Source organism: Epinephelus fuscoguttatus, linkage group LG12 (assembly GCF_011397635.1).
Source record: "Epinephelus fuscoguttatus linkage group LG12, E.fuscoguttatus.final_Chr_v1".
NCBI lineage: Eukaryota > Metazoa > Chordata > Actinopteri > Perciformes > Serranidae > Epinephelus > Epinephelus fuscoguttatus.
In genome coordinates this window covers 4,337,020-4,351,353 of record NC_064763.1, presented here as the reverse complement: position 1 = coordinate 4,351,353, position 14,334 = coordinate 4,337,020, and the positions used below count along the sequence as shown (strand labels likewise).

Genomic DNA, 14,334 nt, shown 5'->3' with positions numbered 1-14,334 from the left:
TCACAAGTAGGTATCCTGCTCACTGAATGGCAACTCTCATGTTAGAAGTGTTGTCTGTTACAACAATCCCCCGTTCTTGTGCTGTAGGAGGTCTGCAATGTTTGTTCCGGTGTGACTTTAATGTACTGCTCTAGTTTGGAGAATGTGAGACAGCAGCCGCCAGTTCTCTGTGAGATAATGTGCCGTTACAGTCGCTTATGAATCCACTGACCTTGATGTCCAGGCGTCATGAGTTAATGCCACCTGTCCTGCTGTACTCAGATTCTTCAACTTTATGCTCCACTTCTCTGTAGAAAGAACATCTTGGTGAAAGAACGTCGGGACAGAGTCACATACCTGGGTTCTAGTATGTTTAGCATGTAACAACAGCCTTCGTTTTCAGCAACACTGTATACACACAGATCTTTGCGCATGAAGTGGTTGATGGACTGTTTTATTTTCTGAGCTCTCTCAGGGTTGGATGTTAATTTTATCAAGCCAAGTGTGTTAAGTGTTGGTTGACTTCGTCAGCATAGTGGGTTTGGCGTTAGCTTGGCTGTCAGGGGCTAACGCTATCTCTGGATGGTGGAGTGTGAGGTGAGCCCTTATGTTCGTAGTATTCCCAGAGTATTTTATTCTCGTAGGACACTGCCTGCAAATCGCATGTGCCATATCCAAGTCCTCCTTTCCTTCCATGTTAAAAAATCCAAAATAAGTCCAAACGTTTGATTTAAATGCCAATGGCATATTTGTGATTTCTTTCTGTAGTGCCTCCATCTTTGTTTTGATGAACTTCCTGCCAAATGCTGCTGACTGAAACCTCTACTAACCTCACCAGAAAAAAAACAGCAGCACCATCTGGTGGACTGAAAAAGCAGTTTTATTATTCTAGTACCAAAAGTTGCATTAAAATGCGTGTTTGCAGAAATGAATAATGTATGTAATAAAAGATCGATACTTGTCGTCCGTGTATCAATACAATATCGCCAGACAAAATATCGAGATGCTGTATCGACTTTTTTCCCCACACCTTGTGTTTATTGTTCAGGAGGTTTTTTACCGTGAGTTGAGTTATCCACAGAGGTCTCTTTCTCTTCAAAATAAATAGACAGAGTGATTAAAAGTGTTAAAAACACTGAAGAATGTAGTTTCATGTTACAAATCAGTCATTTCTGACACTGCTCAGTGTAGATGGGCTGCTAACTATGATGGCCAGTGTGAAAACGTGAATGTCCCTATCTATAATAAGTGTTTGGTTTGTCTGTTCTGGGCTACTGTAGAAAGAATGGTGGTGTATCATGCAATCTCCATGAAGAAGGACCTGCACCCTATGTACATATAAACAGCTCATTCTGTGGTACTGAAAACAATGATTCTAATTTTCAGCTTGTTATACACTAAAGAAAACACATTTTATATTCCATTTCTGAAAAAATATCCCCCCAAATCCTACACACTGGACCTTTAATATTGTATTTCAGGATGTTGCCTTTCTCCAAGTCAACACAGATGCTAATAGAGTGGGATTATTTCAGTTCTTTCTAAGGTAAGCTTTCTTTTTAGTTGATCTTTCTGAGGACTCTTGAAATAAGTGGAGCTGTACTGGAAACAAGTGTACCATTGGCCTATTCTTCTTAAAGTATTATTAATGTAGTTTAAAAAGAATTTATTTAATGAAATTTTTAACATGAGATCAGATGTTTTTGCTTAGTATCACATAATCATAAAGGCCCCACTGCTGTTCTCATTTGGTGTTTTATTTTTGCGGTTAAGTAAGAATAAGAATACGAAGTTAAGTAAAAGAAAAAACAAAGTAGCAAAGTAATGTAGGAAACATGTAGGTCAGCTTAAAAAAACAGTTCAAATAGTTTAATAGAGAAAGTGAGGTGAAATGGAAGAGCAGTGCTTCAGTCTGTAGTTGCTTCACATAAGATGGACCTTTTCTTCATTGGCCTCGTCTTTCGGCCGGTCAGTGGCACTGTGGTCTTCTCTGGAGCTCTCAAACTATATTTCTCCTGTCTCGCACTACAAAGGCAACAATAACAACAGCTGCACTTATCACACTGAGGACTTAACAGAGACACATGACGTGAAGATGACTTCAGAAAGCTGTGTTCCAGCACCTTGTTTCTGCGAAGCTGTTGCACTTGTTTTAATGGCTGATCGGTTCTCACACTGTTGTGCAGCTTTATTTTAAGGCGCGGGGTTGTTTTGCGCGTCAACAATAAAGAGCATGCTGCTGGAGCGACGGTGAGCGCGTTAAATGAGCGCATTTCACTCATTGGGATTTTTATATTTAGCTCTGTGAGGGACGCGCGGCGGAAAGAGGAGACCTCGATCCCGGTGTTGTCTGACATTCTGATCCCTTTGAGACCGTTTGGAGCCCCCCAAAACTTGTCGTTCATATCGCGGTGCGCGTTATCAGGCTATGTGGTGGTGAGGGCGCCGTGTGTGTGTGTGTGTGTGAGCCGGAATAGCGCAAAATTATCTACAGCTCCGGGTGGAAAAGATGATGATGGCTGGTGGTGGCGGAGCAGCCGTGGACCATAACGGGATATATTCAAATCCTAACCTCCACAGCCTGCAACAGCCCCATTTGGAGGCTGATAACCCGGACTCCCGCAAACGACCGCTGGAAACTCCGGCGGAGGAGGCCGGCTGTACCAAGCGCACCAACATTGGAGGTAAGAGATACACAACAAAAACCAGCTCATCCGCCGTGTCTCCTCCACATGAAGTCAAATCGGTTTGTTGCAGAAGGTTTTGCATGCACTGGTGGAAGTACACCAGATAAAATACTGCCGTCAGTATCCCCTCACTGCATGCAAAGAAACTAGATGCAGCATAGGAGCAGATTGGGGCTGCATGTTAGGCTCTAACATGTAGCACCTGTGCATTTGGCACTTTGAAACACTGACTGGCTCATATGCTGCTTATCCCAGCAGGGAGAGCAGGCATCCTGACTGAGTGAGTGGCCTCCTCAGGTCAGCTTTGAATCTGAACCCCATCACCTCTCTGCTCCACATCTGGAGATACGCTATAGAGGCTTTGATTCCGACAAGTGATGATGATGTGTGTAGAGGCTTTAACATTAAAATAGAAGTGTTTACGAGAACCCTCTCGCTGTTTATCATTGTTCAGTGTGGTGTTGTGGTTGTAGTGTAAGACAGGGATTCCCAAAGGCCAGAGATAAATCTGCAATATTCCTGAGCAGCACTGTGTGAGGAGGCCTTTGGTGACAGATAACGGGAGTAGAAACACAGAGAATATATGACAGAAATGTCACCGCAGTTTGTTGTAGTACTAACAACCTGTGAGTCAATAGTTAGGTCAGACATATTTCCTATGAGTCCTGGATCTTGCAGTTTGGGAAACCCTCAACTATGAGTCTTGGTACAGCACAGACATGTCTCTCATTGAAACAGTATAACAAAGCTCTATAATGTCTTAATGGCTTAATATGCCCAAATATTAGGTGAACTACTTGATTTGTGAATGGTGACAAGATAAGAACAAGAAATAACAGTGCTCTTTTGTTCATGAAAGACTGTAGATTCAGTGTCAGGGCTCTGGGAAATTTTAGTGAATATCCGTTTTGCTGCAGGGCTGAATTTTTTTCAGAGCTGTCAAATTAACACTTTCTGGAATCAAGTGTGCATTTTTAAGTACAAATATTGAGGTGAGCCAAGCAGCAAAACCACCCAGTGAAAATCATATAACACGGTATAGATAGGGTACACTCATCCCCACTTGTAGCCTAGATTCCTATCAAAGTCAGGTTATTTATAGGTTGTTGGGTGAGCCAAATCTCAGCATCTGTTTGGTATTTTTGTTTGCCTGTCATGATGTTTGCCATACCAGCGTTTAGGCTGTCTGAACTGTCAGCACACTCTATGGTGGTGAAATTCATAAATACTAAAATGCTAATTAAAAACAAGGAAGTGCTCAACAGGCAGAGCTGGGTGGTGCAGATGTATTTTTTTGGGTGGGGTGTTGGTGGCTGGTTCCATCTGTTTGTGCATGAGAATTTAAATTCAATGAACATAATAGATTGGAAATGTAACACAGAAACTCTGTGAGTGGTGAGAATAGTGAGAGCTATTTGGTGGTGGTGGTGGAGGGGAGCTACACTGCAGCGCCATCTTAGCTAATTGAACCTGATTTCTTTTTGTGGAGGAGAAATAGTGGCAGCCAATAAAGAATCAACAAGGAGGTGTGTGCACACTTACTTTATTACTCATCGTCAGTAAGATGTCGGAGTGCAGTGGTGAGGATGACGGCTGATTCAGTGTGCCAGCTACTGTGCAGCTTGTACGTCTTATTTTAGCTTGTGATTGTTATGGTCTGCAGCTCATAGGGACCACTTATTCAAGAACTTAATGCTAATTAGACGTCTGTGGAGAACAGGCAGTTTCTTCACCATATGTTAGTGAATTGTGCTTTGTCTGTCTTTGTGTCAATGATAGCAGCACTATATCCTATTTCTAACAGCATGAGTGTGTTTTTTTTGACTGCACCTCAGAAATATCATTTCAGCATGGCACATGAGGACCCCTGTGCCACCAGACAGCATTTTAGAGCAGATTCATCCCCCCATGTGTCCTCCATTAGCACCCCCAAAGCCACTGTAGAACAGAGAAGTCACATGGTGTTCCTGCTTCGAGTTTTCACCATTCAGTTGCAGCACAGAGACTTCGCTGTGATCTTCCCATCCAATATGCAGGTGATATGAATGGCTAGATGGTGTGAAATTACATTTGGAAGATCTTAATGCTAAAAATACAGAATTCACACAGACAGCTCTGACTTTTTTTCTGTCATTTCTATAATGGAATTATACATCGTTTTATCAGCATCACTCCATGTTCTTTTAAGCATCTCTGCACCACAGCCCCACTGTACCTGTAAAATCTGCTGCACAATTAGTCGTGTCCTGATGGTGGTCTAACTGAGGCTGCCTTGTTTTCTCAGAGGCAAAGGTGTTTCAGATGGCTTCCTGAACAGGACAATATTTGTGTTGAATACCCGTCCCCTTCATCAAGGAAAACAATGAGAAATTCCATTTGTAAGCATTAATGTCCAACTGCCCATATCCTGTGCATTTTGGGACAAAAGTGGACACATGCAATTCATAATGTGAATTATAAGGAAGTATGCGGCATGCAGTCTTCTTTTTGACCCCACAACAAACTATGATGAGCATTTTAAAATAAATGTTAATATTGAAGAACTGTATGAACGGAATATGTACAAGAATAAAAGCTTTGTAGGATCTGTTAAGCAGTTTTATAGTTGTTTATAGTTTAGTAGTTTAACACACATGTTCAGAAATTACATCCATCTATCCATCCATCCATTTTGATCCCCTTATCTGGGCCCACGTCATGAGAGCAGCAGATTGAGCAAAGTACTCCAGACATCCCTCTCTTTAGCAGCACTCTCAGCTCCTCCTGGGGATCTTGAGGCGTTCCCAGGCCATATGAGATGTATAATCCCTCCAGTGTGTTCTGGGTCTATCCCAGGGTCTCCTACCAGTTGGATGTGCCAGGAGCACCTTTAACGCAAGGCACCCAGGAAGCATCCTGATCAGATGCCTGAACCACCTCAACTGGCCCCTTTCGTCACAAATATGCAGCAGCTCTCCTCGGAGCTCCGTCTGGATGTCCAAGCTCCTCACCCTATCTCTAAGACTGAACCCAGCCACCCTGCAGAGGAAACTCATATCAGCTGCTTGTATCCGCGATCTCATTCTTGGTCACTACGTAAAGCTCATGTACATAGGTGAGGGTTGGGATGTAGATGTTCGGTTAATTGAAAGCTTTGCTCTTTGGCCCAGCCCCCTCTTCACCACAATGGTCCAGCACAGCACCTGCATCACTGGAGACAACCATGGCCCCAGATTTTTAACTGGAAATTCAATTTGTGTCTTTTAATGCTGACATTAAAGTGTCAGAAAGGAATAAAACTGCCGCATACTTCCCCTTAAAATTTTAGTTTTATTTATTAATGTACCCTTTATTTAACTGTATAAAAACCATTTGAGACAAAAATCTATTTTTCAATGGTGACCTGGTCAAGAAGGCAACAAGGTTAGGTTGAGTACACGTCGATTACATATGTACAATAAAATACAGAACAATACATCATAAATACAGAATAAAAACTACTGTCTGTAATGAGTGTTTCCTACATATACATTTTCTTTAACGTATAGTTTGATCTGAACAGTTGAGGCAAGCAGCATCTACATTCACATAACAGTCTACAGTGGGGTTTCGGGGGGGTACAGCACAATATCACAATATTTTTGTGTGGCAGTATCCTATCAGTGCATGCCAAGTGATGATTTCTTTATTGTAGAAATTATTAAAATTACAAACACAAATCAAACCTTTGGTAGCCTGCTAGAATAAGAAAAATCAATTGCTTTTTCAATCCAATAGAGACATTTTGCTGCAATAAAAATGCCTGAAGTGAGATGAACAGACTGAAAACATTATCTTATTAGATAATACAGATGTTGACAAAGTTTTCCTTTGGGGACATTATTAGCAGTTGAAAAAAGGGAATAAGTAGCAATATATCGCAATATATATTAATGCAATACTCAGCAATCTTCTGGTCGTTGTGATAAGTATCTGAGGCTAATTTGAACCATGGTACTACAGTCTGAGCTGGACCCGAAGCTCTCTGTATATGTTCACCTGAAAGGCACATGTAGACCATTTGTAATGACTCCCACACAAAACAGATGTTTCATAAATATCTTGTCACCCTGTGCTTTATGTAATGTGTTTTAGCATCACCTCCAATTTCATGTGATCTACATGCATTTGATGTAGCATTGCAAACCCACAGCCTGTCTGGCAATAGTGGTAGACAGCCTGATAATCCTCAGCTGTCCCTGTAATCACCAACCCCTCGACTACGTCTGATATTGATCACGTTATTCCTACCGAACTGATCATTAACATGACTGGCAGTTACAACAAAGAGAAGAAAGCCTGTGCTCTCTCAAAGCTGAGCCCCTCGTTGTGCATTAAGAGCTGTGGACACTGAATGAGGGAAATTACTCCTCTTTTATCAGCATTGCCCTTCTCTCCTCAAAATGAACATCTTTCATTCATTTCTCTCTCTAATTACCCATACTCTGAGCCCATGTTGCTGGCAAGCATGTGCCTTCCAAAAGGTTGTGTGGCTGAGGGATTAGGTATGATCTCGTAATGTTACTAATGGAAAGGTTGGCACAGGAATGTGAGCTGTATTTTTTTTAATTTTTGGTGGGAAGGACACAGGTGCCCTTGCAGAGTGATGTGACGTGAGCGGACTGTGAATTTGCCAGGTGGCAGTGAAAGAGAGAATGAGAGAGAGCGATAGAAATGAAGACAGAGCAAAGCGGAGAGAAAAGGAGAGATAGATAGACCGTGAGAGGGAGTGGAGTCTACAGGGAGGCTGTGTCTATATACTAGAGCATCTCTCAGTGAATGAGACTGGTAGAATTTTCTGGAAGGCATTCGCTCCAAAACCAAATGGGCCACGATGTTAGGGTTTGATTTGTGGATGAAACTAATCAGCAGCCAGGAAAAAGGAGTTCCCTTTTTACAGGTTCCCTGGAAAGCACTATTAAATGAGGCTGGACCCCCCGTGTCCAAACACAGACACTTACACACATGCACATTGCAGTTTTTATGCACATTCAGTCACTTAAGATACCTCTCGGCGTAAGATTTATAGGCGTAGTGATTGGCTTCATCACCCCCCTCCACCATTCTGCGGCACTGCCATTTGCAATGGTTGATGAGCCCCTCCGCCCTCTCAAACATGGCCGTCTAAGGGATTGGGGGTGGGGGAAAGGAGGAAAGAAGGGTGGGTGGCGTAAGGCACGCTGTCTCAGATCACTCCTCCTCCACCTCCTTCATCATCTGCTTATGTGATCCGTACACCTCTTCAGCCACTGTTGAAGGTCACTCTACATGCTTCCCCATTCACCGCTGAAGCCTGCTTTCCCAGCCACTTCACCTTTGTCACTTTCCACTAAAAAAAAGTGAGTGAATGGACTGCCATACTTTATAGTGCTGCGTCAAAAGAGGCGGAGTAGGGGAGAAAATTCAATTTTTTGGGACCAGCATCAGGGGGTGGGGACATGACGTGTTGGAGGAAGGAGGCTACCCATTGGCCGAGCGAGGTGTCAGTCCTGCGTGCTGCTGCAGACGGACAGGCCACTCGATGAATATGGATGAGAGCAGTGAAAAGGGTGATGCGGCAGGGAAGACCCCCCCCCTTCAAACCGATGCAGGCTTGAACAATGCGTGCCGTCTTTCACTGAAAACACTGAGAGCCTGCATTAGCATTTTCTCAGACAATTGAGGCTCTGGCCAGCTGCAGGCATGGCTCGGATGCTGCGGTGAAATCTCTTTTCTGCACTCACTGATGAATTAGACCTCGGTGAAAAAGTCGACTGGCCGCATTCCTCAACACTACCATTGCACCTATGCCTAGGCTAATGTTCAGATCCCCTTTAGAGATTTTGCCCTGGCATTGATGGCGATCTGACAGAGGACTTGAGAAGCAGCAGATCTCAGAATGGGTAAGCCTCAAACTCTTTTTGTCTGACTTGTTGAATTTATCCATCATGCTAGACCATACGTGCAATTTCATAAACCTTAAGCTCTTTTCTCCATTCTTGCTCATTTTTGTTCCATCGTCCTTGCCGCCTGTCAGCACCAGGTTAGTCCATTGAAATGCAGAATGGGTACTTGGAGGGGTAGTGAGAAGGAGGGAGGACGGTCACAAGGCATTTCCTCCTGACCCACCCCCCTTGAGTGACTTAACTAAACACATTTGGCTCAGCGTCCGTGTCTCTCCTCCAAGCCATCCTTCCAGTATTGGAAGCAGGGGTTTGAACTAACACCCCACTGGCTCAGCTTCCCAATGTGCCCCACTGCTCCTGTTCCCTGGCGGATTGCAGCAACAGATTGCCATGTTTACTCTACCACATGACGCCATTAAAACCTGTTACTGTGATCTCAGACACTAGGACAGAATTAATTATTGACTAATGACAGCAAACGTGGCTGTGAGGGTGACGGAGGGAGTCTTAGTGGCTTCCTCCCCTGCTGGGTTTACTCTGGTTGAAGATGAGTAGAAAGTTACGCAGTGGGTTTTGGCTTGTCTGTCAACAACAGGTCTTTGGATGTTTGGATTCTGCAATCAGCATCATTCGTATAAATTCTTTGTATGGCTTTGATATCAGATATCTTGTGATAGGAGTGAGGGCTCAGAAGCTTCACGGCAACCTTGTCAGACATGCATGATCTTTATTTTCTCACCAAGGTCATTTTATTGTTGTTCATTGTGAGAAAAGCAGAGAGATGACTGCAATATAGCATGAAATGTAAAGATCAGACAATAGCCACATAGCTGGTTATATTACGTCTATGTAGAGATTTATCTCCTATTTCTTTTTTAGGATGTTCTCAGAAAAATGGCATATTGACCGGCACCTGACATATTTACTAGCTCTTGATGGTGGTGTAAATATTATCTCTGTGCTTTCCCGTAAATTATGTACAATATGTTCTGAGATTTGGGATTGTCGCCACAACTGTGGCTAATTGATCTAAATCAAAAGTGAAATTCCATTAACAATCATACCATTGTCCGCATTATTTGTCAGAGCCATTGATTATGGGTGATGTGCACAAAAACAAGCCTGTGTCTGAATGGAACATGAGGGGCATATTAATGCAATAAGGAGAAGAGCTCCTTGTAGGCTGTGAAATTCCTTAATGTCACAGTGCCATGTTCATTCACATCTGAATCTAATGAGTGCATTACTGAGGCAACAGGTTGGTCTTAGTGCAGGGCGGTCCACTTCCATCCATCCGTCTTTCCTCCCCATCATGTCAGACAAGCCCCCACATTTGATACCCTCCACAAAACATAGGATGCAGTGACATGGTGACAGACTGTGGGGCTTTGGCATCTGCGATCGAAAATCTGTATCTTACTACACTTGAAAACGTATGAGATATCTCGTGCTACAGAGACGGACAGTGCCTTTTTACATCTCTGCTCGCTTGAGTGACGTCACCCTTGAGGCAGCTGAAAAAGATCGAACATGACGTCATTGCATCGAAATCAGCATGCAGAGGAGATTATTTGGACCAGTGCTAAGAACATACCTGTACTAAGTGTTTACCATGATGTCATCCATATAATATTTGGAATTCAGTGTGTAATCACAGCCACTCCACATCTATAAATATAATATTTTTGATGTATTGTTGGCAGGTTCTTTAATTATGCTCAGGTCCAAGCTCAATATGTGGCTGATTGCTTTTTACTAGATTAGAACACTCAATGTGGTCAGGGTTTTCTTCAACAGACACTTTGCCCACTTCACTGCTAATTAATTCTTAATTAGCATTGTAGGAAAAAGGAACTTTCCCAACTGACAGGGAGAAACGTTTGTCTGTAAATTCTTCAAACTGACGGGCTGTCAGTCACTGACTGCTACAAGCCACTGTAAGCCACAGAAGCCCCTTCCAAAATGGAGGAGATTTAGACCATCTTGGCAGTATACCCTTTGAACAAATCTGTGGGATTGGTTCCCATATGTTCTTCTCACGTCTGTTAATTACAAAGGATCACTCTGTATTGGCATTCATGAACTGCATGGATAATGACTTCATGTGTTTGCATTTAGTCCTCCGTGTGTAACTTTCTTTCTCAGAGCATACAGGCTGTTTTGCAGTCAGACCGAGCTCTTAACTTGACATTCCTTTTATTCATGTGTGAAGAATGATTAGTAACACTGGACCTGGCTTTGTATTTAGTCAGAGGTTTTCTAAAACTCCTTGAAAACTGTTAAAATTAGACCTCTGCAAACTGGAAAGGAGGTCATCATTTACTCTACAAGAAATCTGGGACAGGACACAGAACATGTCACAGTCTGATAAAATGTGAATGCACTGAAAGCTACAAAGAACCCACAAGGCTTCTTCCAGATTACTTACCTTCAACAGAGGAATACAGACACAAGATCATGTGATTGCCTTTCCCCATATATATGTCAAAGCTGTGTACCCCCATTGTGGATTTTTGCTTGTTCAGGGTATTGGGGGTTGGGCACCAGTATGAGTATATGATGATGTGCAGAGCTACTTTACAAGATGTGACCCTTTCCCACTTTGTGTGTCTCTCCCCCAGAGGAGGGTGAGTACTTCCTGAAGGTGCTGATCCCCAGCTATGCAGCCGGCTCTATAATTGGCAAGGGCGGCCAGACCATCGTACAACTGCAGAAAGAGACGGGTGCCACCATTAAGCTGTCCAAATCCAAAGACTTCTACCCAGGTAAGATTAGAATGAATGCTCAATATATATATATATGTATGAGAGGAGAAGTCTGACTCATTACCTAGCTGAAGGAATGATGCTTTAGTGCAAGAGAGCATTTGATGTGTCCTCCTCATTTGGCTTCCCATGAGTAATTGCAGCCCCTTTTAATCACAAACCAATCGTAAACACTTTAAACTTGATTATCCTTGTGTCCTTGAGGGACTAAACATGCATGTAGATGTTACAGCTGTCAGACGCAGCATTTAAGTCTGCAGGCAATTTCAGTTTCAATTAAACTGTTTGGCTAGCGGGTTGCACCCGTCATTGCAGGCTTTGCTTGCTTTTATAGTAGTACTGTTTCATCTGGGTACATTCACTCATTTTTCTGGGAAAATTGCATGGGGTTGCCATTTATTCCCCCCAAAAACCAGCACAGATTCTATGACATGGAGGACATGTAGCGTACATCAAAAGCAATTATTGTGTTGGAGAGCCTCACTCAGAAATGGCAACAGGAAAAGGCTGCTGTGCAGCTTGGTGACCCCTATCACATGGAGGTCATAGCCAAACCATCTTATCCTCCAAACACAAACTCCTAAGTCGTAGAGGAGTCTGGGTGTTTGTCCTTCATGCCTCAGAGGAGGCTTCAACCTGCTGAAAAGTAACAGGTACTGAGCATCTCGTTGCTTATTAGGCCCAGATGTTTTCTGTGATAACTGAAGCAAGCAAATAATCCTTTTGTAGTAGTATACTTTTTACTGTTTACATATTTAGAACATGTAATTATCTCTAGATAGGAAATAGGTAGTGATGCACATGCCTTAGGAAATATGAGTACAAAATGTGTACATGAGAAATACTACAGATGGTTTTAAATTATAGAGCTCGTGGTCAGTTCTCTTGCCTTAAAGCAGCAATCACTATACAACTGCAAAGGCAGAGTAACATTGTTCCCCAGAACTTAATTTTCCATCATTTGAAAAAATTGAATCTATTAAATTATTTAAAGCACAAAATATCACACCATCTACAGTAAAAATGCACAACACGGTTTGAATTTGAGCTTTTCTGTGGGGAGTTACATGTGATATATTGGACTGACAGAATTGTGGCAAAGAATTACTAAGCACTGGGGAGAGGGAAAGAAGGATGTGCTAGCAAATATTTTTCCTGCACTTTTTCTTCCAACATGTCTCTGTTCGCCATGATGAAAGGACACGTGTTCAGAGGGCACAGCTTGAAATTCTCCACATTTAAGACCAACTATGTATATGGGAATGACGAATGGCTACTTCATTGGCATGGAAACAAATGAAAGTAGTGATATGTATCCTTATTTCTCTCTTTGGATTGTGGATATGTTCATAGGCCACCACCTGCTCTGCCCATCCCCCTACTCATTATCGTGATGAGTGAGAAGAGGAGTTCAGGGAGAGGGTGCTGGCAAGGATTTGATTGGGTGGTTGTTCTGGCCCACACAAGTAAAATGAAACGACTGCTACTGTACACTGCACAATAGCTGAGAGTGCCTCTTTCTGGGAAGTCAGTAGAGCTTAAAAAACTCTATAGTTTAAGTATGAGTATAGACAACTTGGTGAAGTTTGTAACAGCAGCATATAGATGTTAATACAAAATCTTGTCCTGAATTTTAGAGGCAAGCAAGTCGGCATGTCAAACTTATCAGCTACATCTGTTTTACCTTGCTTCATTGTTGAACAAGCTGTGATTTGGGCTAATATAGCATGCTAATATCATTACACACAGTTCATGCCCTCACCTCTCATCCTGCGGCAGCCTGAGCACACTCCAACTATGGCTCAATCGCACACTAGAGAAAACAAGGGACAACAACTGATGCAGCCATTTTCTTCTGCAACCCCTTCTGTGGTGGCTCATTCTGTAACTCCCACCCACCTCACATCTACCATTCGTCAGTGTAAGACATGAGACCATGAATTGAAAGGTCTTGATAAGAACTGTACAACTGGGCTCTGCTGTGGCAGACTAAGATGGATGAGCAAAGATAGTGAAGGGTGTGGATGATGCATGATTGTACGTGAGTGAGGGGACAGGGGGGCAGGCCCAGAAATAGCCTGTTTCAATCTCTCTCTGTGGACATGACCCCTCTCCCAGCTGTACTCAAGCTGCTCCAACACACGCCAAGTTTCCTCTTTCCTCCTCCCCACTCACTGTTTCTCTCAGATTTGGTTCCTGGTAGTTGGGAGAGTTCAGGCCAGATAAGATGACATCATACTTCTCTTAAAAAAATGTTTGCATGCTTGCCTCTTAACGCATGGGCAATGACTGTTTTTGTTTTCATCTTTGGGTTTGAACCCATCTGAACTGTGGCATGGCTGGATTACTCGAGCCCCCATAAGTGCTGTGCATTCACCCACTCGTACTGTGTATTCAGCACATACACACACCTACTCACACCTACTTACACACATCCGCATATTTAAGCAGCTGCCGAGAGAGCTGTGGGAGTTCACGATTTGAACATAAACTTAGAAACAAAACTTCAGACACTTTGCTTGGTGCAGCTGGTCTCCAGCCAAGTACATGTATTGAGTTACTTTGTACAGCACGACAGATGGGGCTGTTGTGATGTCATAGAAACACTGGGTGTAGCATTGTACCATGGGTTCCCATTATGTGATATTAAAATATCAATCACAATATGTGACCTCATACTGGAAAACACCACTATTCCAAAGAGTATAAAGTGAGATATTCCTTCAAAAAGTAGCAGACAAAAAACTACAGCAAAGACACTATTTGTTGTTTTTCAACTGTATCTCCATACACAGTATATACTGTATTTATTACGCTCTCTATGGGATAGTATCACTTCTACCTGGGATGACATCATGAGTGGGGAATTCAAACTAGTGGAAACTGCAGCCTTTTTCTTTGTTCAGATTCATGTATGTGGCTCCTGCGAACAACAGCTCTTCCTGGGGCTGGTTGCACTAATGGGAATTAGCCTTGATCAATCAATCAATCAATCAATTT

The 14,334-nt window shown here is 42.8% G+C and overlaps 1 protein-coding gene across 2 annotated transcripts in view; it reads left to right on the top strand.

Annotated features, from left to right (window-relative positions):
* The first annotated feature begins 1,923 nt into the window (after nucleotides 1–1,923).
* nova1 (NOVA alternative splicing regulator 1) overlaps nucleotides 1,924–14,334 on the top strand; it is a 32,952-nt gene continuing 20,541 nt past the window's right edge. The window contains exons 1-2 of one of the 2 annotated variants that reach the window (XM_049591549.1): nucleotides 1,924–2,663; nucleotides 11,191–11,334. In XM_049591549.1, coding sequence (XP_049447506.1) covers nucleotides 2,489–2,663; nucleotides 11,191–11,334 — 319 coding nt within the window. In that variant the 5' untranslated portion in view covers nucleotides 1,924–2,488. Of the gene's footprint in view, nucleotides 2,664–8,230; nucleotides 8,567–11,190; nucleotides 11,335–14,334 lie in introns of those variants that run through there. The other variant, XM_049591550.1, reaches the window with a different exon arrangement.